The following is a 23,758-nucleotide window of genomic DNA, read 5'->3' as shown; positions in this document are numbered from 1 at the left end:
ATAGGATGAGAGACCACCAGGAGAAGTCAGGAGGAGGAGACAAGGGAATGCCAAAAAGGCAGCAGGTGTTCTGCCCCAGCTACGGATCCCAAAGAACCCAGCACACACAAACTCTGAACAAAACTTAATTTACTCAAATAATGCAGTTTTAGCAAATGCCAGTTGTTAATAATAATTCTTAACAGCCTGCCAGAATTCCACAGATAAGATAGTCAGTCTTACTGGAGCTGGCAGAAAGCCCAGAAGCAAGGTTGCAGAGAAATCCCAACATGATGATTAGCGAACTAAAGTTGTTTCCTGCAGCTTGTTACAAGCTGTGTTCTTTCTTAAAGGGCATGGCCAATTAGCCCCAAGCCTTACTCTCGAGAAGACCTCCTCCTGAGGAACCACTCCTGCCTTTTGGCAGCTCTGCATGCCCGTACATTGAGAAGAGGCTCCTCCTCTTCATCATCTTCACTTAAAGGACCTCTGGAGGTTCTGAAGGCCCTGACTGAATCCCTGCCTCTGGCACCACATCTTCTTCAGCCTCCTCGCTGTCCAACTCAAGCACCGGCTGCACAGGCTGCTGGCGCAGCACCACACCAGCCTCCTCGTCATCGGGATCAGCAACAATCTGTGCAGGCCACTGGCAGGCCACAACAGCAGGGTCGCTGATGGCCAAGTGCTAATGCAGACTTCCCTCACACCCTCCCTTCCTCCCTCTCATTATATTCTCCTCCCGCCCTCCCGCCCTCCATCCCTTCCTTCCTTTGTCTTCTTTTTCCCTCCCTCTTCATTCTCCCTTCTTTCTACCTCCTTCCCATCTTTCTTTCTTTTTCTTTCTTTTTGCTCTTTCCCTTTCTCCTTTTCTGTCTCTTCTTGGATGCTTAAATGCAAAAGGGAAACATTTCTCAATGCCTCCTTGCCTTGTGATCAACTGCCACTTTTGCTAGTAGTTTCTTAGCACTCTGCCAGCAAAAACGGAACTCAGAGGGGTGCATGCCCCTCCCCCAAGCTCCACTTTTGCTGGCAGAGTGCTGCAGGAAGCTGTTTCAGCTGAAAACAGAGCTCAGGAAGTGGGCATGCAGCTCTCCCGAGCTCTGTTTTCACTGGCAGAGGCACCATGGGTCAGTCCTTTGCTGTTACCAGGGAGGCCCTGCAGGTCAGATCTAAGCACCCTGCAACCAGATCTGGCCCGCAGGCCTTGAATTTGACACCGCTGTCCTAGAGTAGCCCAGCCAGAACCTTGATTTGAAGAATAGAATAGAATAGAATAGAATAGAATAGAATAGAATAGAATAGAATAGAATAGAATAGAATAGAATAGAATAGAATAGAATAGAATAGAATAGAATAGAATTCTTTATTGTCCAAGTGTGATTGGACACACAAGAAATTTGTCTTGGTACATACACTCTCAGTGTACATAAAAGAAAAGATACATTCATAAGAATCATAAGGTACAACACTTAATGAAAGTCATAGGGAACAAATAAGCAATCAAATCATATTAGGAAACAGTCAATATAAATCGTAAGAATACCAGCAACAAGGTTACAGTCATATAGTCATAAGTGGGAGGAGATAGGACGATGAGAAGATTAATAGTAATGCAGACAGTTATAGAGGTGCAGATGACAGACTCAATAATTCCTCTGTAGAACTGTATCAGCAGCTCCTTGGGCAGTTTGAGCTTTCTGAGTTGGCGTAGGAAGAACATTCTTTGTTGTGCTTTTTTGATGATGTTTTTGATGTTAGGTGTCCATTTTAAGTCTTGAGATATGGCAGAACCTAGAAATTTGAAGGTCTCTACTGTTGATACTGTGTTGTCTAGTATTGTAAGAGGTGGTAGTATGGGAGGGTTTCTCCTAAAGTCCACCACCATTTCTATGGTTTTGAGTGTGTTCAGTTCAGTTCCTTTTATTGAACATCTCCGGAGGGACCTGAAAATGACTGTCCACCAATGGTCACCATCCAACCTGACTGAGCTTGCGAGGATTTGCAAGGAAGAATGGCAGAAAAATGCCCCAATCCAGGTGTGCAAAGCTTGTTGTGTCATACACAAAAAGACTCGAGGCTGTACCAAAGGTCCTTGTTCAAGAGGCAGCTGGACTGTCTTGTTTTTTTTCTTTGAAGACATTTCACTTCTCATCCAAGAAACTGCTTCAGCTCTGACTGGATGGTGGGGAATGGAAGGATTTATATTCCTTACAGACAGCTGATCATTTGCATCCTTTTAGACAGTAATTGAGGCACTTGGAGGTTTATCTGTGTCCTCAGGGTCACCTGAGTAGTGCTAATGGTTCCTGTAGTCTGCAATTTTTCTGGAAATCCATTCATACTCCCTCACCATTCGAACGGTGTCCATCCCAAATTGCATAGCTAAAAGTCTATAGATAATTGTAGATAATTACTACTCGAGGCTGTAATTGGTGCCAGATAAAGATATCAAATATCTCACAATTCACATACTAACAGCTGCAAGAATAATATATGCAAAAAATTGGAAGCAAGAAAGAACACCAAACGAAACAGACTTAATAGAAAAAATTCTAGAATGCGCTGAAATGGACAGGTTAACCAAAGAAATACAAGAAAGAGAAGAATCAGACTACTACAAAATATGGAATAAGTGGTATAATTGGTTAAAAATTAGAAATAAACAAAAAATTTAGGGGGAAATATTACCGGTATAGAAAATATCATTAGACTAAGAAGAGGTGAAGAAATATATAACAAGCAGAATGTCACTTTGAAACAATGCTTAAGAAGGAAACATAATCTTTTTTTCTTTATATGTTGTATAAATGTTTGTTGTGTGTATGTCATGTTATGTTTTTTTTAATATTTATACGCTAATAAAAAATTATTTTAAATATAATTTTTGAAGCCCCCCCCCAAAAAAGAAAGAAAACATAAAATATGAAACTTTTAATATACTACTTCATTTTTATGTCTTTTTTGCTTTTTGTGTTTAATTTAATTTTTATGTTTTATTTTTATTTTTATTTGAAAAGTTTCCAAATACAAACATTATTTAAAGAACAATTCCTTGCCCCTTGGTGAATATACAGTATTTTGGAATTATCATAACTGTTGTTATTGTCACCAATTACAGCAATATCTATTTATTCAGTGTTCAGTACAGATAATCAGATCACCTTCCCATCTTCCTTGTTTTTCTCGCAAATCCTTTTTGATAACATTTCGCCCTTCTGTATAGGCCACTTCATTGACATTTCTGGATAAGGAAAGACATGTTTAAATCAATCAATGAACCAATGATTCATGAGAAATAACAAACTGAAATCCTTCTTTGAACTCCAATATTTGCTATACAAACAACTTAGATGATCCAATATATATTTCCAAGGGAAAATGAGAAGTACGGTCCAAAACCGTATGAATTATTACAGCCCAAACTGATTTCACCTTATTTCACTTTTGGGGATGAAACCACAGAGTCAGGTAGTGCATTCCAGGCATTGACCACTCTGTTGCTGAAGTCATATTTTCTGCCATTGGAGTCGTTTATCTTGAGTTTGTATCTATTGTGTGCTCATGTATTGTTGTGGTTGAAGCTGAAGTAGTCATTGACAGGTAGAATGTTGTAGCAGATAATTTTATGTACTACGCTTAGGTCAGACCGAAGGCGGCATAGTTCTAAATTGTCTAAGCCCAAAATTTCAAGCCTGGTGGCATAAGGTATTCTGTTGTGAGCAGAGGAGTAGAGGACTCTTCTCGTGAAGTCTCTCCGGACTCACTCAATTGTGTTAATGTCCGATATGCAGTGCGGGTTCCAGACAGATGAGCTGTATTCGAGAATTGGTCTAGCAAATGTTTTATATGCTCTAGTTAGCAGTACAATATTACCAGAGAAGAAGTTACGCAAGATTAGGTTAACAACTCTTAGAGCCTTTTGGCAATGTTGTTACAGTGGGCTCTGTACATCATCATTTGAACATCATCAGTTTCAGTCAAACAATCATGCTAGCAAGCATCGGCACTGATGATATTACCTAGTTTGGGTAATGAAACCTCTGCAAGAAAACAACCAAGCTCAGAAAGCACCAAGGACCCTTCATTTCAACCCTGAGCTACAACTATTCTCCTTTAAAGTTTAAAGTATGTAAAATAAACCTAACTATTCCCATTGTGTTCCTTTCTCATTCTCATGTTTCATTCTTTTCTTCCCCTAGATTTCTTATGGGACCTTTGAATCTAAAGTCACTACCGAATCACATTTCCCTTCCTTCTATCGTATGGTCCCAAATGAAGTCCTTCAGTATGAGGGTTTAATCCAGCTCCTTCTACATTTCAGGTGGAAATGCTTCTAGGAGCAACATACTGTATATAGTGTTTTTCTATCGAAGCACCTGGTCAACCCCAATATGGGAGGGAGCATACTGCTTCCCTTTTGCCTTTCAGCTCCAATCCAGGAGCTCTCAAGCAGTCGCATTCACGACAAACCATTTTATACCAAATTTATATTTGCTGGTAAAGAAATAAAGGGAGATTAGTATAGATCTATTTCAAGCTATTTATCTGTCATCAGCTAGCCATACCCTTACTCAGATTCGAACTTGGGCTGCCTGCATATTAGGCAGTTGTGTTAACCTCTGAGCCACAAGTTCTCTTCCCTTTATCAGCTTGAGCCAGGGGAGAGATTAAGTGTTTTTCTATCGAAGCACCTGGTCTACCCCAATATGGGAGGGAGCTGAAAGGCGAAAGGGAAGCAGTTGACTTCCATCATTCTTTAATTGAATTGTTTATTACTTCAGTTGTTTATTTTGGACTTCCAGAACTCATCAGTGTATTTAACAGCCTGTAAGGTTTTCATGTCCCAACAGAATTTATGCAACTAATGCTAACTATCAACATCACTATAATATTCCTCAGTGCTAAAACCTCCAAAGGCTTTCTAGAAGAGGAATCAACTAAATCAAATATTTTATATTCACCCTGGCATTTTGTCAATAGACAAGAGAATAGGAGGGCTCTGTTACTTTGGCCAGCTTCTCTCTCATAATGAATAAATCGGATTTCAAATATTGATTCTCAGGTGATTCTCAAAGCCTGCTTTTGTAATTTGAGGGACAGGAAGAACATTGAACATACAACATCAGGGTTGGAAGGGACCTTGGAGGTCTTTTGGTCTAACCCTCTGCTCAAGCAGGAGACCCTATACCATTTCAGACAGGAGGCTGTTCAGTCTCTTCTTAAAAGCCTACAGTGATGGAGCACCCACAACTTCTGAAGGCAAGATATTCTGATAGAGAGAATGCAAGGTCCTCTGGGAAATAAAGCTGTCAGTCATCTAGTCACTCAAATTGAAATCTGGCCAACAGTTGCAATAATGTAGTAAAGAGAAATGGAAGGTTTAATGTGCAGAGGGAACATTGTCTTCAGAATGGGAGTGATGCTGGTTCTGTTTTTTCTCTTCTTTCTCCTCAATGGGGTGAACAACTCACATGCCTTTTCATGCAGTGGACAAGATCCTCTCTATATCCCACATGAATGGTATGAACCAGGCAATTTCTTCATTGGTGGGATAGTGTCTCATATCCATTACATTTTCTTCAATATTTTTTTCAACAAACACCCTTCTCAGGAGTCACCTAGCATACCAATGTAAGAGGTCATACCAGTGTGAACACTAGCCTATAAAAATACATTATTTTCATGTTTATTTGATTGTTTGCAGAGTATTTTATTCTAAAAGGATAGATGGATGGATGGTTGGATGGATGGATGGATGGATGGATGGATATAGATAACAGTTGTTTGTTGAGAATACAGTGAAATGTTCAAGCTTCTCTGTGAGGAGAATCTTCTCATATTATCAACAGAATTTTGGTGGATGGAAGGATGGCTGGATGGATGGATGGATGGATGGAAGGATGGATGGAAGGATGGATAGATGGATGGATGGATAGATGGATGGATGGATGGATGGACAGTATCAAATAGACAGCAGTGATTTGTTGAGAATAAAGTGAAATGTTCAAGCTTCACTGTGAGGAGAATCTTCTCATATTATCAGTAGAATTTTGGTGGATGGAAGAATGGCTGGAAGGATGGATGGATGGATGGATGGATGGATGGATGGATGGATGGATGGATGGAAGGATGGATGAATGGAAGGATGGATGGATGGATGGATGGATGGATGGATGGATGGATGGATGGATGGATAGTATCAAATAGACAGCAGTAATTTGTTGAGAATAAAGTGAAATGTTCAAGCTTTTACTGTGAGGAGAATCTTCTCATATTATCAACAGAATACTTGGAAATCCAGCTGTGGTCTACTTTAGTACATAGGAGAACATTATTCCAAAAGGACACAATGACACAAAATCTGCAGAGATCCCTAATGTCTCCTTCCTGACTTCCAGTTCTAATGCACAGATTTTGAGTCTTATTTATAGAAGGGGAAAATGAAAGAACAGACATAATTATGCCAGAATTATATTTATAAAGGGATATAAAACACACCTTATTTTGAAATTTGTAAGGAATACATGATCTGAAAATAGAAAAAAAGAGGTATAAAGTATATTGGAAAACCATAATAAAATAAGATGTTTAATGATCAGGACCACCTATTGTGGGTTTAAATTTCTTCATATTAGGCCTTTCGCTAAAGTTCAGAGATAAGTTCAAATGTTGTCCTCAATAATACAAGTTTTGTTTGCTCTATTTTTTCCTATGCTGATTCTTATTAGTGACTATTCATATCCTTTCGATGTGTATTTTATTAGTCCTTATATTCATATAACAGACACTGTTTTAAGTTTCTATACACATGAGCGGATTTGAGCCTGTGTAAATGATTTCTTAGGAATGGATTTAGCCATTCTGCCAGATATGAATAGAATAGAATAGAATAGAATAGAATAGAATAGAATAGAATAGAATAGAATAGAATAGAATAGAATAGAATAGAATAGAATTCTTTATTGGCCAAGTGTGATTGGACACACAAGGAATTTGTCTTGGTGCATATGCTCTCGGAGTACATAAAAGAAGTTACATTTGTCAAGAATCAAAAGGTACAACACTTAATGATAGTCATTGGGAAACAGTCAATATAAATCTTAAGGATACCAGCAACAAGGTTACAGTCATACAGTCATAAGTGGGAGGAGATGGGTGATAGGAACGATGAGAAGATTATTGACAAAATTATCGGGATAACCCAGTTTAAGCCCTGAATGACTGCAGTTCAGGGTATCAACACTAAGATACAAAAATCAGTAGTCTGACTCTTTAAAAGTTTATTCATCCATTGCTTTCCATTTTCAAGCTTTCAAAAAGAAAAAAGTGGAATTAACATTCTGTTTTGGCAACTCCATCCTACTGAGAACAGCTCTGAGAAATCAAAGATTTCTTTGGTTAAAAACTAATCAAAACATGTTTCATGTTGTGGCATGAAAGACTGAATTCATTCCAGGATAATCACAATACATTTTCAAAGAGGATGCTAATTTTTTTTTTTTAAGTTTGATTTATATGCCGCCCTTCTCCAGAGACTCAGGGCGGCTTACAATGTGTTAAGCAATAGCCTTCATACTTTTGTATATTTATACAAAGCTTATTGCCCCCACAAACTGGGTCCTCAATTTACCTACTTTAGAAAGGATGGAAGGCTGAGTCAACCTTGAGCCTGGTGAGATTCGAATTTACAGTAATTGCAGACAGCTGGTGTTAATCACAATGCTATCAGTCTGCTGAGCCACCAGGCTCATTTGATTTGATTAACTTTACTTAAATTGTGCTCCTTTTGTATACTGAGGCACATATAATTTTCCATTCAAAACTACGTATATGCAATTGTCCATTCAAAACTACATCAGTATACCCTAAACATACTGATTTTGTGCACTGTTTAAAACTATCATCTAACAAAAATGTCCTCCATTTCCAGAGTGGTGACCAAGTTCTACCAGCATATTCTAGCTTTGGTCTTTGCTATTGATGAGATCAATAACAATCCCAAGATTTTACCCAATGTTACTCTTGGGTTCCACATCTTTGACAGCTACTCTGATTCAAAGATGACTTACCACACCATTTTGGACCTGCTCTTCACTTCACAAGAGTTCATTCCAAACTACAAATGTGGCAGTCAGAAAAACGTAATAGGAGTTATTGGGGGATTTGGCTCTGATACAACCTCACGCATGGCAGATATCTTACATCTTTATAAGATTCCACAGGTAATACATGAAAAATTCTCCATTTTTATTCATCTTTTACCTTCATTAATGCTACCACTAATATGATCCTTTAGGTGGGAGCGATGTGATAAGGTGAAAACAAAAAGAGCTGAACTGATTTCACTATTTACAATATCATATTCATAAATGTGTGCACTAGATTCAGATGATTTAGATTAGGCCAGACTAATTTGAATATTTAGGAGCCAGTTTGTTGTAAGGGTTAAGCCCCAGGTTGGAAACCTAATGCCAGGATTTCTGATCCTGTCTTGAAATGAAGCCAGCTGGATGACCTTGGGCCAATCACTCTCAACCCTAGGAAGAAAGCAAGGGTAAAAAACTGGATGAGCACCACAATGACTCTAGCCAATCAATAAAGGGCTCAGTGACTAAAACGCTGAGCTTTTCAGTCGAAAGGTCAGCAGTTCAGTGGTGCAAAATCCCTAGTGCTGTGAAATGGAGTGAGCTCCCATTACTTGTCCCAGTTTCTGCCAACCTAGCAGTTCGAAAGCATGTAAAAAAATTAAGTAGAAAATAGGGATCACCTTTCGTAGGAAGATAACAACATTCCGTGCACCTTTGGCGTTTGTCATGTCAGCCACATGACCATGGAGACATCTTTGGACAGTGCTGGCTCTTCAGCTTTGAAACAGAGATGAGCATCGACCCCTAGAGTCGGGAACGACTAGCATATATGTACGAGGGGAACCTTTACCTTTACCTTTAATGAATAAAATTGTCTAGTTGCCATAATTCAATCTTCAGACACTTTTGTCCAGATAACTGAGAGTCTTCATTGGCAGGCTTGTAATGGCATTTCTGGATAAGAAAATATGTGCTTAAATAAATCAATGAAACAATGACTCCTGGGGTGGTGGTGGGGACCTAGAATCCCTGTTTGAACTCTGAAATTTTCACTTTTTTTTTTTTTTTTTTTTTTTTGAGATTTCATATGGCTCATTTCAACCAGCATCCAATGATCAGATCCATTCCGCTCCGTTTCTCCGCATGGTTCCCAGTGAATTACTTCAGTACGAAGGACTTGTCCAATTGCTTCTGTATTTCCAATGGAGATGGCTTGGACTCATGGCTACAGATGATGAGAGTGGAACGTATTTCTTATGGACAGTTGAGCAAATGCTTCTACAGAAAGGAATCTGTCCAGCTTTCTCAGTAAGGTTGACAAAACATATCTATTTTTTTGATGAAATAGGTACAATGATCTTTGAGAGAATGGACATTTTGAAGAATTTTATGCTAAGTACAGCTAAAGTTGTCCTTGTTCATGGAGAAACTGCATCCATTATTTGGTTGGCAGTCGCTATACAAACAACTCAGACCATGCAATATATATTCCCCTGGGGAAAGGAGAAGTACAGTCCAAAAAGGGTATGGGTTACTACAGCCCAAATTGATTTCACTTTATTTCACTTTCAAAAGTTTATTGATGTTAAACCCCAAATCTTCCATGGAACTCTTTCTTTCAACATTCATGCAATGCAAATTCAAGGTTTTCAACAATTTCTTGAGACTGTCAATCCCTTTTGGGAAGAAGAAGATGGTTTTATCCATGAATTCTGGTCACAAGCATTCAACTGTTTCCTTTTCAAAATCAATGTGTTAAGTCTCGCCTTTCTACCATGTAATAGAAAGAAAACCTTAAAGGATCTTCCTGCACCATACTTTGAAATGAGCATGCTCGGTCATAGTTATAGTATATATAATTCTGTCTATGCATTGGCTCATACCTTACAAGCAATGTACTCAACCAGAATCAACCACAGACCGTTGAAACACGGAGGCAGACTGTCACCTCAGAATATAAAACCATGGCAGGTAATATTACTTCAATGACAAAAGGCAATAAAAACCTTTTTTAAAAACTGGCAAGATCCAGCTGACCTTTTCTGTTCTTCGATGCTAAGTGGAGTCATATCCAGTTGGTGCTTTAATTGGACATTCAAAAGTTATAGGATAGATTCTGAAACATGAAATACCTCCATGGTGTTTCCAAAAGCTTGCATGGACTTGTTAATAACAGAATGACAGAACAATAGAGTTGGAAAAGGACATTGAAGGTCTGCTAGCGATTACGTATAAAGTAACCATAGACATGTATCCGTGACATCTTACTGATCTTCCAAAGTTCTCCATTTCTGGGGCAGTCTACCATATTTTCCTCAGATATTTTGTCCATCTGACAAAATTCAGTCTTTTTCTGGAACATCTGGAATTGATGTTTCTAGAATGTTCATATCATGTTAATCCATGAGTAAATAAATTGGTCTCTCAGTACAAAGCTTAGAAAAGATTTCTCTCCTTTCTATAGGATTCTTGTCTGTAGATATGGTAATATCACTTGAATGGCAAAACACAATGTTTAAAAATATTGACAAGATCCACCTGACCTTTTCTGTTCTTGGATGCTAGGCGGGATCACATCCAGTTCATGCTTTTATTGGGAGATCACCAGAAGTCCCAAAAATTATAAGGTGAATTTTGAAAGACAAAAGACCTCCACAGTGTTATCAGAAGCCTACATGGATTTGTGAATAACAGAATGACATCGAGCATACAATATCAGAGTTGGAAAGGACCTTGGAGCAGAGGTGGGTTTCAGCAGGTTCTGACCAGTTCTGGAGAACGGGTAGCGGAAATTTTGAGTAGTTCAGAGAACCAGTAAATACCACCTCTGACTGGCCCTGCCCCCATCTATTCTCTGCCTCCTGAGCCCCAGCTGATTGGGAGGAAATAGGGATTTTGCAGTAACCTTCCCCTGGAGTGGGGAGGGAATGGAGATTTTACAATATCATTCCCCTGGACTGGGGTCAGAATGGAGATTTTACAGTATCCTTCCCTTGCCATGTCCACCAAGCCATACCGACCAACCATGCCATGCCACGCCCACCAAGCCACACAGTAAAAAATTTTGAAACCCACCACTGCCTTAGAGGTCTTCTCCAACCTCATGTTCAAGCAGTAAACCTTCTGGTTGAGCCAAATGGTTGTCCAATCTCTTCTTAAATACCTCCCTTTGATATTGGAAGATTGCTATCATCTCACTCCTAGTCCTTCTCTTCATTGGACTAGATGTACCCAAATTCTTCTAAATTTTCTTCATATAGTTTAGCCTTCAGTCCCGTTATCTTTATTGCTCTTCTCTGCACTTTTTTCAGAATTTCAACATCTTTTTTTATTTTGTGTCAAGCAAAACTGAATGCAATATTCCAAGAGTGATTTTAGACATGGAAATTGTGAGATGTAAATGCCTTATTCCCTAATGTGTAAATAATGTATATATGGGACATCGGGGGTTAACTTATTCTTTGGTTCCTAATGTATTCATAATTCACCACTCCCATTCTTGGCTCCACCCCTTGTATATATAAGGAGCCACCTTCACCATTTTCCTCGTTTCTATCTGTGAATATTCAGTGAATATAGAATGCCTGTTATAATTAAAGAGAAATATATTTAAACCTCTAACTCTTATTATCATTATTGAGTCTGATCCTGAAAATATTGCAACAAGCTGGTAGCAGAGGATGGTTAATTGACTCAATAAATACTTAAAGATGTCTAAGAAAGATAGGCCCAACACCAGGGCCTACAGCAAAGAAATAGAAACTGAACAAGAAATAATCAACGAATCCACAAATGCGATTTCGAGAGAATCCGAAGAATACACCACTGAAGAAGAAGAACTAATAAATGAAAATAATGACCAGGAGGAAATCGAAATAGAAAATAACGAACTCAGGTCAGAGATATTAAAACTATTAAAAAGCCAGAAGAATGATGAAAGCCTCATCGCGAATCTCCAAGAAATGCTGAAAAACAGCGGAGCAGCGAGAGAGAAAAACATTGCTAAAGAGAAACCCAAAGACCAAAAAACTGTGAGTGATATGACTACAGAGAAAGTCGTTATGAAAAAGAAAAGATGTGATCCCGCGCGAAATTTTGAATGGCAGCCATCTTGGTTCCAACAAGCCTCCAAAGTGAGCGAAGCAGAGCCAATCAAAATGCTCAGTTCAAAATTTATGGCGCGAAAAACGTTATCAGACAACGAAAGCGAAAAGGAAGATTCAAACTCTTCAGAAGAACCAGAATCAGAAAGCGAAGACGAATTAACGAAATCCCAAGTAAAATCAGCAATGAAGACACTTTTTGCTGCATTTGGGCCAAAATTAAAAATTTCCAAAGCGACAACGAAGAAGCTAGAGAACAAGCCGATACCTCAAGACCTGCACGCTCCCATCCTGACTTCGAGAGCGACGACGCCCGAGCCCAGAGAGCCATGTCGATTCCGCCCTACACCGCAGACCGGATCAAGTACCAACGCACACAAAAGAAAGAAAAGAGCAGTCGCCGCCATCAAAACTCCTAAAACCGAGCCAGAAACCGACTCGTCTGAAGAGGAGCGGAGCGAGCGAGCTGCAATGGAGAGAACCTTCCACGACGACGCCAAAGAAGAAATGAGCAACGCGCATGTGCGAAACTACGTAGACGGTCCGGAAAGACTTGAACTGGCCAGAGAACCGCGCAGACTCGTTGCGAGCATCCCCATGCCGTTTTGCAATTTCCTGCACTTGCGAGACCACGGACTACCTCAGGTTGTAAGTAATGGACAAAATAATGTGGGAAACTTACCCAGTGACTTCCCAAAACTTAGAGTTGATGGCATTAATTTGCAAGAATGGTATCAACAGCTCCAGGTTGTCTTTATGAAAGAAAATTTACTATTCTTTATCACTAGTCCTCCAAGAAGACCTTGGACTTTAAAAATAGATTGTTTACATCATAGAGCATTTTTCTTAATAATATCTAGCGTGTCTCCTGCAATGTATCATAGCATCAAACCAAACCTAACTGTTTCAGAAATAATTCAATGCATGTTTAATCTGTTTCACAGCGATAGTGTAGCTACCACTACAAGAATGTCTAAGGATTTCTTTTCTTCCAGAGTAAAACCAGGGGTTTCCATAAGTGAGCATTTGATATCTCTAAACAAAATAAGAGCTGAGCTGCATTTGAGGGGGGAAGTGATTTCAGATCAAACAATGAAAAGTGTTATTATCAATTCACTTGATTCATCATGGGATAGTTTTATGTCACACTTAGACACCATCAATCTAGGATATTTATCCATAGAAAGTCTATCTAACAAATTGATAGCAGAAGACAATTCAAGAAAAAATCGTTCCAGCAATCACACAGAACACAAATCTTTTAGGAAGGTAGCTTTCCAGGAAAAATACAATGAAGCTTTTAAATGCCATAATTGTGGGTCCAGGGAACACAATAGAAGAGACTGTCCCAAAATCTCAAAGGAGAGACATAGGTCAGAGTATAGGAGCAAATACAATTATAGACAGTCTTCCACAGATAGACATAAATATAGAAGCCCACCAAATTACAGAGATAGTAGAGGGGGTAGAGAAAATTCAAAAGAGAGAAAATCTGGTTCACTGAATGGACTAAATAAACAAGACAGCACTAAAACACAACAAAATGAGAACAATAATTGGCTTATTGATTCTGGGGCAACCAACCACACCACTAATAACAAAAATATATTGTCTTCATTTACAGAAGATAAATTTGTAATAAAGGTAGCTAATCAAGAAAAGGTTCAAGTATTAGGCAGAGGAAATGTGACCTTGCCTGGCCTAGGAAAAATAGAGGGGGTATTGTTAATTCCAGAAATACCTCATAACATACTAAGTGCCATAAAACTAAGCAGAGATTCTGACATCAATATAGTTTTCTCAAAGGGGAAAGCAACTTTAGAGAAGGACAAAACAAATGTAGGCACTGTGATGATTAAAGGAGGCCTACCCTATCTAATAACAAAAGAAAGATGGTTACATAACATTGATTCAAATATGGAAGATTGTATTGAGGCAGATGATGAAAATGTTAGTAACAGTGACAATGATGAATGTAAAATATCTCATGATCACGCAAATACACACAATGAGAAGAAACCAAGAATAGGTAAACCAATTCATGATGAGTGTGCTCACATCTTGCATAGGAAGTTAGGACATGCAAGTTTTCCTGTAGTACAAAAAATGACTGAACACGCAGAAGGTGTCAAAATAAAAAATTGTGAAAATTATTTGGAATGCTCAGTATGTAAATCCACTAAACTAAAAACTAGTCCCAGACCAAAAAAATCCAACAGATCAACTAACAAAATTTTTGACTTAGTACATATGGACCTAGTTGGTCCATTAACTCCATCAATCACTTATAGAAAACGTTACTTCCTAACAATAGTAGACGATTACAGTCGCTATGGTTTTGTTTACACATTAAAACACAAGGATGAAACCTTTCAGAAATTTAAGGAATTCTACAAACGCATAGAAACACAACATAATATCAGAATAAAACAAATTATGACAGATAGGGGATGTGAATTCATGTCTAAAGAATTCTCCCAATGGTTAAAGGATAGAGGAATGCTACATTTCACGTCTAGTCCATTTTCTGCGTTCCAAAACGGGATTGCAGAGAGAAAGAATTCCACACTACAAACCATGATTAGGTGCACATTAGAGGATGCTGGTTTAGGCAAACAATTTTGGTCAGAGGCCTTACATTATTCAAATTACACTCAAAATAGAACCTGGTCCAGTATTGTGAATAAAACACCATATGAGGTGATGTATAATAGGAAACCCAAATTAGCACACATGCACATATTTGGAGTCACTGCAGACGTACACATACCTAAGCAGTTGAGAAGAAAGGGAGAAAACGTATCCAGAAGATTAAGATTTATGGGATATGAAACTGGCACCAAAGGGTACAGATTCATTGATAATAATAACAAATTTATAGTCTCCAGAACAGCTGTGTTCCATGAACAGGCCAATTGGTCTAAATTACATCTTAATGAAATATTTCCAAATAAATGCAAAGATACAAAATCTTGTGAGGAAGGGACAATAGAAAATCAAAATATCAACAAAAATAAAAACAAAACCAAAACTTGGACAAATAGTCAGCACAAAATAAAGACAGACACATTAACAAAAAAGGAAGCAAGATATTTGCATGATAACCATAGCAAACCCGAAAGAGCTATTAGAAACAATAGAAATCAAGTACCAAATAAATACAGAGATTACATAATGCATATGGATGGTGAACAAATGACACTAATACATATGAGGAAGTATTAAAACTCCCTCGTGAAGAAAAGGAAAAATGGGAACTAGCTATGAAAAAAGAGATGGAAAGTTTGCAAGGATTAAATGTGTTTACACCTGCGATTGCACCTAAAGATAAAACGATTATAGGTACCAGGTGGATTTATAAAATTAAGAATCTAGAAGGAGGCAATACTCTATACAAAGCTAGATTGGTTGCACAAGGTTATGCACAAAAATATCCGGAGGACTACACTGACACATACTCCCCCACAGTGAGAACAGAGAGTGTTAAAACAGCTCTAGTAGTGGCATCTGCACTCAATCTTGATGTATTTCAATATGACATACAGACTGCGTATTTACACGCAAAACTAGATAAGGAAATATATGTAAGAGCACCACACAGTCAATACACTAATAAGAATGAAATTTGGCTATTGAACAAGAGTCTATACGGATTAAAGCAATCTGGCAAAAGATGGTACGATTGCTTGGTAAAAGTACTTAAGACCATGGATTTCAACGCTACCACTGCTGATAACTGTTTCTTTGTAAAAAAGAGTGATGATCACATTGAATTTGTGTTAATTTATGTAGATGATATTTTATATATAGGAAAACACAAGGAGAGAAGAGAAACCTTTGTAAATAAGCTAAACGAACATTTCTCGTTGAAATCTCTAGGTAAAGTAAACAAATACCTTGGTGTACAAATTAACAAAACTAGAAGGGGATTCAAACTTACTCAGAAAGATAAAATCATTGAACTTCTGAACAAATGCAATTTAAACAATGCCAAACCCTGTGACACTCCTATGCAAACTGATTTCCTTAGAAACACTGATGAATCTTCCCCTGAATTCAAGGATAATACATTTTATAGATCAGTCATAGGTTCACTTCTTTATATATCTAATTGGACCAGGCCAGATATTGCATTACCACTCAATTTATTGTCAAGATATGTTAGCAAACCAACAATGTATCATTGGGAAGCGGTCAAAAGAATTCTAAGATATCTGAAAAGTACATTAGACTTTTGCTTAGTATTAGAACCTAGTAATGATAAAGAACCAAAACTTACATGTTACGCAGATGCGGATTGGGCTGGAGATATATCATGCAGAAAGAGCACTTCTGGTTATATTTTTCTATTAAATGACTGTCCAGTTTACTGGTACACTGGTAAACAAGAACTGGTAGCCACTTCGACCACAGAAGCGGAATATGTTTGTTTGTCCAAAGCTGCAAATAACCTTGTATGGTTTAATGATTTGATTTCAGATGTTTGGAAAAAACCTGCTTTGCCTTTTGTTATGCATGAAGATAATAAAGCAGCCATTGAAATATCCAGATCCGATGCCATTGGACAAAGGTCCAGGCATATAGATATAAAATTTAAGCATGTGAGACAATTGTCTCAAGATGGATTTATCAAAGCAGTGCATTGTGATACCTCTGAACAATTAGCTGACATATTGACGAAGCCTTTACCTTCTAAACAGCACAAATATTTAACATCAAAATTATATGTCTTATATTGTCCTGAATCTGAATGTAATTGGTGTTGTATAGCGAACCGGCATTTAGAGGGGGATTTGTGAGATGTAAATGCCTTATTCCCTAATGTGTAAATAATGTATATATGGGACATCGGGGGTTAACTTATTCTTTGGTTCCTAATGTATTCATAATTCACCACTCCCATTCTTGGCTCCACCCCTTGTATATATAAGGAGCCACCTTCACCATTTTCCTCGTTTCTATCTGTGAATATTCAGTGAATATAGAATGCCTGTTATAATTAAAGAGAAATATATTTAAACCTCTAACTCTTATTATCATTATTGAGTCTGATCCTGAAAATATTGCAACAGAAATCTTGGCAGCCCCCTAGATAATGGAACGCTAGTATCATGTCACCCCTAGTCCTTTTCATTGTGTGCTGGTCTCAACTTGAGAAAGTCTTTACTTTCTTTTATACTTGGATCAACAAATCAATCACTGATTAGGATATCATTGATTATTTCTAGAAACCAAAGCACACTTTATATTAACAATACAGGTATACCAATTGTTTAATGCATTGAATGGTTTTTATTGCATAGATTGAGGAACTGTGTTTTTATTGGGAAGATTTTAAATAGGACTAAAAAATGGTTAATAATTCTGTGGTGAACTATAATGCCTCAAGTAATCATTAACCAACACCTTTATAGAAGAAAATGGGGAAATATTTTCATATATTTTTCCAATCGAGTATGCTGGGAAGAAATATGATACAATGGAGAATAAGGATTCTATCTAATTGCCCAGCAGGAGGATCACTCTCTGAAAACACAACTGATTTCATGTGGAGGGGATAAACCAGCAAAAGAAAAAAGATTTTTGAAAATGGGCCCAATCCAGCCCCTAATATGTGTGTGTGTGTGTGTGTGTGTGTGTGTGTGTGTGTGTGTATGTGTGTACAGTTAATATCTCGGGTTTCTTCCCGTATAATTGTAAACATATCCTTAAAAGGGTAGTAGCGACGTTTCAACAAAATCACATTTGTCATCTTCTGGCTGAAGTTCTCGGTTTGGTGAAGAAGATGACGAATGCGATTTCGTCAAAACGTCGCTACTACCCTTTTAACTGTACACACATATATACCCGTGAAAACTTTCTTGTGTGTGTGTGTGTGTGTGTGTGTGTGTGTGTGTGTGTGTGTGTGTGTGTGTTTGTGTGTGTATCAAGTATCATATCAGTGAAAATATCAGATAGCAGCTAAGAATGTGGCCAAGAGTTCTATTTTATGCTCTCCAAGATTTTCCTTCTAGCTCACATGACCAAAAGTTGAGCTATTGTTAAAGGGATAAAAAGAATCCCAAAAATTAGGTTTTACATATTTTCCCTAGCTTGTTTCTAAGTGAGTCATACATTATTCCATGAAAAGCTTGTAAAGGCAAAGTGTCAGACCTATTGCAGTTTGGGTGTTCAGGAAGGAAAGACCCTCAACTCCATTTGTAGTGAAAGGTATACTTTTACTGAAGTTAAGTAGCTAGACCACAGCAAAGCCAGGCCTGAGGATTTTCCATTTAGTCCTAGTTCAGGGGTCGGCAACCTTAAACACTCAGAGAGCCACAAAGGTCCTAACCAGAAGCCTCCCATTCAATTCTAGAACCAACCAGAAATCTGGTTCCTCCACCATAGAGTCTCCTCCTAGCATGGCATCCTTTTTCCTTTACCTGTCCTAACCGAAAGCCCTATCAATTGTGGAGCCAACCAGTGACAGGGAGCCACAGCAGAGGGATGAAAGAACCGCATGCGGCTCCAGAGCCACAGGTTGCTGACCCCTGTCCCAGTTAGTTTTTCTTCTCCCAGTCCAATAAGGTTCAAATTAGGTGTTTTGGTAACCGTTTCACATTTTGGTGCCTCGTTGGATGGGCGTTTTGCATTCCATTCCCAGGCTTGTCCTTGGATCTTTCAACTGTCATCTCTGGATGGCATCTCTAGTTCCTTTCATCCCCTTCCCTATCTTCCCATTTCCCCTCCCAACAATATAGGGCAGACAGCCATCAAAGCAAAGTGAAGCATGGCTGTAGCGGTTTGATGGCAGATCTGATACAGAACCCCAATGGAAGCTAAGATGTAGAGAGACATATGTGCAAAGATTGTCTTTCTGACAGTCAAAGTACCTTTATAAAAGAGCAAGCAAGAAGAAGTCTGTTGATAACAGCTAGCACTTTAATCCATGAAAAAAATGGACAATTTCCATTCCATGGCTTAAGTCATACCAATAAGGCAATCATATGGATATATCTTTGATACATTCCTGATCTCCCAATGTTCTTCATTTCTGGGGAAGTCTACCATATTTTCTCCAGGTAATTTGTCCATTTGACAAAATTCAATCTCTTTCTGGAACTCCTGAAATTGGAATATTTCTAGAATGCTTACATCGTGGCAGTCCATGTCTGAATAAATCTGTTTCTCAGTGCAATATTTAGATAAGGTTCATATCCTTTCTATGAGACTCTTGTTTGTAGAAATGTATGATCACATATAAAGGGAGAGTGTGGATGTATATTTAAATTAAGAAAAAATCTCATGCCCGTACCTTCCCATCTGAACTTTCCTAATTAGAGTAAGTCTTAAATCACTCCCATAATTTATTACTTAATCATTTAAAGAAAATAATGATGATGTTGATGATATTATCCATTCAGTCATGTCCACGGGTGGTATTTACTGACTTTCCCTACTGGTTTGCAAATGTGAGTGCACGTGCCCCATCCACGCATGCTCCTGGCTTTCCGTGCATCTGCTTTGCTGGTGCACGCACCTTCCATGCATGCGCCTGGCCATAAAAAATACCTAAATAGGATGGCATAGAGCCAGGGCAGGTGGGCGGGTAGGCAGGCCCACCTGCGATTTCTGCTACCGGTGCGGGTGAACTGGTCCGAACCAGCTGAATACCATCGCTGATCATGTCCGACTCTCCATGACTCTATGGGCCACATTTTCTGATCTTGCACTACTTCTTTGAGGTTTTTCTATGCTCTGGCTGGTGTCACTTTTACTGCTAATTCTTCTGAACACAATTGCTTTCTGCAATGAATTTCCCCTCAGGACATAGCCAAAGTAAGTGAGATACAGTTTTGTGTTTTAAAGAAAAGAATAGAATCCAAGTTAACATTTACTATTTTAATCATTGCCTTGTTGTGTCATTTGCCTTTCAAACAGGGGGGCATCTTTTCTCCCCCAGGAGAAAAGACATTGCAATCCTTTACAGCCTGTTACATTATTTTTCTTTCTTATGCAGCTTCATTCATTTCTTCAGAGGATTTCATTCAACAATAGTGCTGGAGATGAAATCACATTTAATGAACATGGAGAATTGGCAGGCGGATTTGATATTACAAACTTGGTCACTTTTCCTAATAATTCCTATATCAAGGTCCATATTGGAAGATTGGATCCTCACAAAGGATTTACTATTGATGAAGATAAAATTGAATGGGAGAGAGATTTCACTCAGGTGAGAAAATAACAATAATGTTTTTGAAAGAACAATGTTCACTTCCAATGATGCTAGTAGATCAGGACAATGATTCCTGGTCCAGAGAAGACCTTTTTGATCACACAGAAAGTTCCTCCTACAAAGAAACTAGAAAATCAGTTGAACTGGAAACATTCATTCTCTGACTACACAGAAGATAGTAAATTCCAAACTGGGGTTAACAAACTTAATTCCTGCATTGGTACATCATGCCCAAACAGATGAAGCAACGGAATGACTTAATGCAATAGCCTATTTCATGAAACATACTCATATGATGACCGTGTTCTAGAACAGGCAGAACACCAATTTTATTTTGATTTTTATTTATCATATTGTGTAAACTCACTGAATGTCCATAGAGATTCTCAATCACCCAGGTCATGGTTGTCCCAAAGATGCTTTTCCAAAAGACAGCTGGACTTCCTTGGTTTTTTGCCTTGAAAACATTTCTCTTCCCATCCTGGGGAAACTCCTTGGGAGGAGAAGAGAAACATTTCCAGGAAATTCCAGTTGCTTTTTGGAAAAGCCCCTTGGAGTAAACACACTGGGTTGCTTCAATCAAACATATGTAAGTAATAGTAACTGGAAAGAATTAGATGTCCATGTGTGTCTTAACAATCTGGAAAAAATTATTAAATCAGTGGGTTATTTTATTTTGTGCTATCTTAGTTGAAACATCCATCATTGTAGGAATGAAAATCTTCATGGAAGAGATACAGTTTCCTATTCTGGAAACACATAGTAGATGGTTCCTCCAAATACATTGAGTGAAGCATCAAATGTGAGATGGATCCTCCAGGGATTTCCTTAATACTAGAACCATTTCTATATTTTTGGATAGGTACCACCTGTTTCCCTGTGTAATGAAAAGTGTCATCCTGGCTACAGTAAGAAAAAGAAGGAGGGAGAGAAATTTTGCTGCTATGATTGTGCTCCATGTCCAGATGGGATGTTCTCAAACCAAGAGGGTAGGATACACTATGCAAAGGTATAGAAAGTGGTTCAGGGAAAAAAATGTAAGAAACTGTTCTCCAGATTCAGTATGTATATAAAATATTTTTTAAAAAAATTAAATGATCTGGGATGCAACTTTTCCTTTATAAATATTTAGTTACCATATTTTTTGGAGTATAAGATGCTCCAGACTATAAGATGCACCTACCTTTTTGGGAGAGGAAAACAAGAAAAAAAATCTGCCTCTGCCTCCCAGCAATTTACCTCCTTGCAGCAAGCAGCAAACAGCCAGTTTCAGCTTCAGCACTGCCTGATTAGCTGTTTCAGGCTGCAGGGATTGCCATTGCCTATTGCTGCGCAGGCCTCTGCTGTTTGCTGCAAGGAGGCAAATTGCTGGGAGGCAGAGGCAGATTTTTTTTCTTATTTTCCTCTCCCAAAAATGTAGGTGCATCTTATAGTCTAGAGCGTCTTATATTCCATAAAATACGGTAACTAAATATTTAAAAGGGTGGGAGCCAGCGGGTGGGCAGGGCTACATTTGGTGTATAAGATGCACCCAAATTTTCACCCTCTTTTTTTGGGGGGGGAGTGTGTCTTATACTTTGAAAAATACGGTAGTTAGAGAACTCAGTTGTTGATCTTCCAACATTTCTCCATTGGCATTTGACTGTTAGAATCACTCTTTTTAGGTTAAATGAACTTCACAAATAATATTTCATAATAGTTCATTTAATAACAGCCAATCATCTAATCCGGAAAAGAATTGAATAAAATAATCTAGAAACTGAATTTAATAGTTTAGGATCAAGAATGAAAAAATAAGGAGAGAGAGTAATAAATGCAATCTTATCAGCTAAAAGAAGACTTGAGTGAAGATTCATTCTGTAAAGTTGCAGATATGTCCTGGAAGAATGTGGTTGATTGTATTTGTCAACTATTTGTCCATTTCAAGCAGTGGTGGGATTCAAGTAATTTAACAACTGGTTCTCTGCCCTAATGATTTCTTCCAACAACCAGTTTGCCAAACTGCTCAGAAAATTAACAACTGGTTGTCCTGAAATGGTGCGAATTGGCTGAATCCCACCACTGATTTCAAGGCATTTTACATGAACATTTAAAAAGCAGTAGTTGTCAAGAGCTATTAGAAAACTATTTGAAGAAACTTTCTGGCTAATCTAAAGGATTTGTTCCTAAACCACGATATAGAAAGATGGATCTATAACTTGTTCAAAAGCAAAGGAATGAAAGACAAATCTCAATCTTGCCCATATACTCCAGGCAGGAAGTAAATAAAAACTGTACCTACATATAATAAGGCAACATTCAGGGCCATTGAATATAAGAATACTTTGCTGCATTATATTCTATGTGAATATACATCTGGATTTCTGTGAGCATGTTACACCAGAGATTTGAATTGTTATTCTTTCTGAGTAAATTTATGATTGTTGCTTTCAGATGCAGAAATATGTCTCATTTGTCCAGAGGATCACTATCCAAACAAATTCCAGGATCAATGCCTTCCTAAAATTCCAAACTTTCTCACTTTTGAAGATCCTTTGGCTATTGCTGCGACTGTCTCAGCACTTTTACTATCTCTGATCTCACTTCTGGTACTAGGCATCTTCCTGAAGCACCATGATACGGCCATTGTGAAAGCCAACAATCGGAGTCTCACCTACACTCTTCTCATTGCCCTCCTCTTGTGTTTCCTCTGTCCCTTGTTGTTTATTGGAAGACCTAACCAAGCAACTTGCTTTCTTCGCCAGACCACTTTTGGTTTCGTCTTTTCTGTCTCCATTTCTAGCATATTAGCAAAAACGATTTCAGTGGTCTTGGCTTTCATGGCGACCAAACCAGGATCCAGGATGAGGAAATGGGTGGGGAAAAAACTGGCCTATTCCATTGTGTTCACATGCTCCATATTTCAAGCAGGAATCTGTGTTTTGTGGCTGACAATTTCCCCCCCATTCCCTGATGTGGATGTGCACTCAATGATTAAGGAAGTCATTCTTATATGTAATGAAGGCTCAGTTATTATGTTTTATTGCATTTTGAGCTACATGGGTTTTCTGACTATTATCTGTTTCACTGTGGCCTTTCTAGCCAGGAAGTTGCCAGACAGTTTTAATGAAGCCAAGTTCATCACCTTCAGCATGCTGGTGTTTTGCAGTGTTTGGTTGTCATTCATCCCAACCTATTTATGCACCAAAGGAAAATACATGGTGGCTGTGGAGATCTTCTCCATCTTGGCCTCCAGCGCTGGGTTATTCAGTTGCATCTTTTTTCCTAAATGCTATATTATTGTGGTAAGACCTGAACTGAATAATCGAGAACAGCTTATTCGAAAAAAGACATAAATGTTAGATTATGAGGGCATTATGAGGGCATGCCTT

General features: G+C 38.3%; 1 protein-coding gene across 1 annotated transcript; it reads left to right on the top strand.

Annotated features, from left to right (window-relative positions):
* The first annotated feature begins 1,102 nt into the window (after positions 1–1,102).
* LOC139324393 (vomeronasal type-2 receptor 26-like) lies at positions 1,103–23,722 on the top strand. Its single transcript, XM_070954105.1, has 8 exons — positions 1,103–1,141; positions 4,179–4,300; positions 5,467–5,610; positions 7,910–8,201; positions 9,147–10,037; positions 20,169–20,384; positions 21,250–21,376; positions 22,821–23,722. Exons 1-8 carry the CDS (start codon positions 1,103–1,105, stop codon positions 23,720–23,722), a joined length of 2,733 nt encoding a protein of 910 aa, XP_070810206.1.
* The last annotated feature ends 36 nt before the right edge of the window (positions 23,723–23,758 follow it).

The sequence above is a fragment of the Pituophis catenifer genome, unplaced genomic scaffold, assembly GCF_029215685.1.
Source record: "Pituophis catenifer annectens isolate HBS135680 unplaced genomic scaffold, rPitCat1.0.hap2 SCAF_15, whole genome shotgun sequence".
Lineage (NCBI taxonomy): Eukaryota > Metazoa > Chordata > Lepidosauria > Squamata > Colubridae > Pituophis > Pituophis catenifer.
Note: the sequence above shows the minus strand (reverse complement) of the source record. Positions and strands in the feature narration are given on the sequence as shown.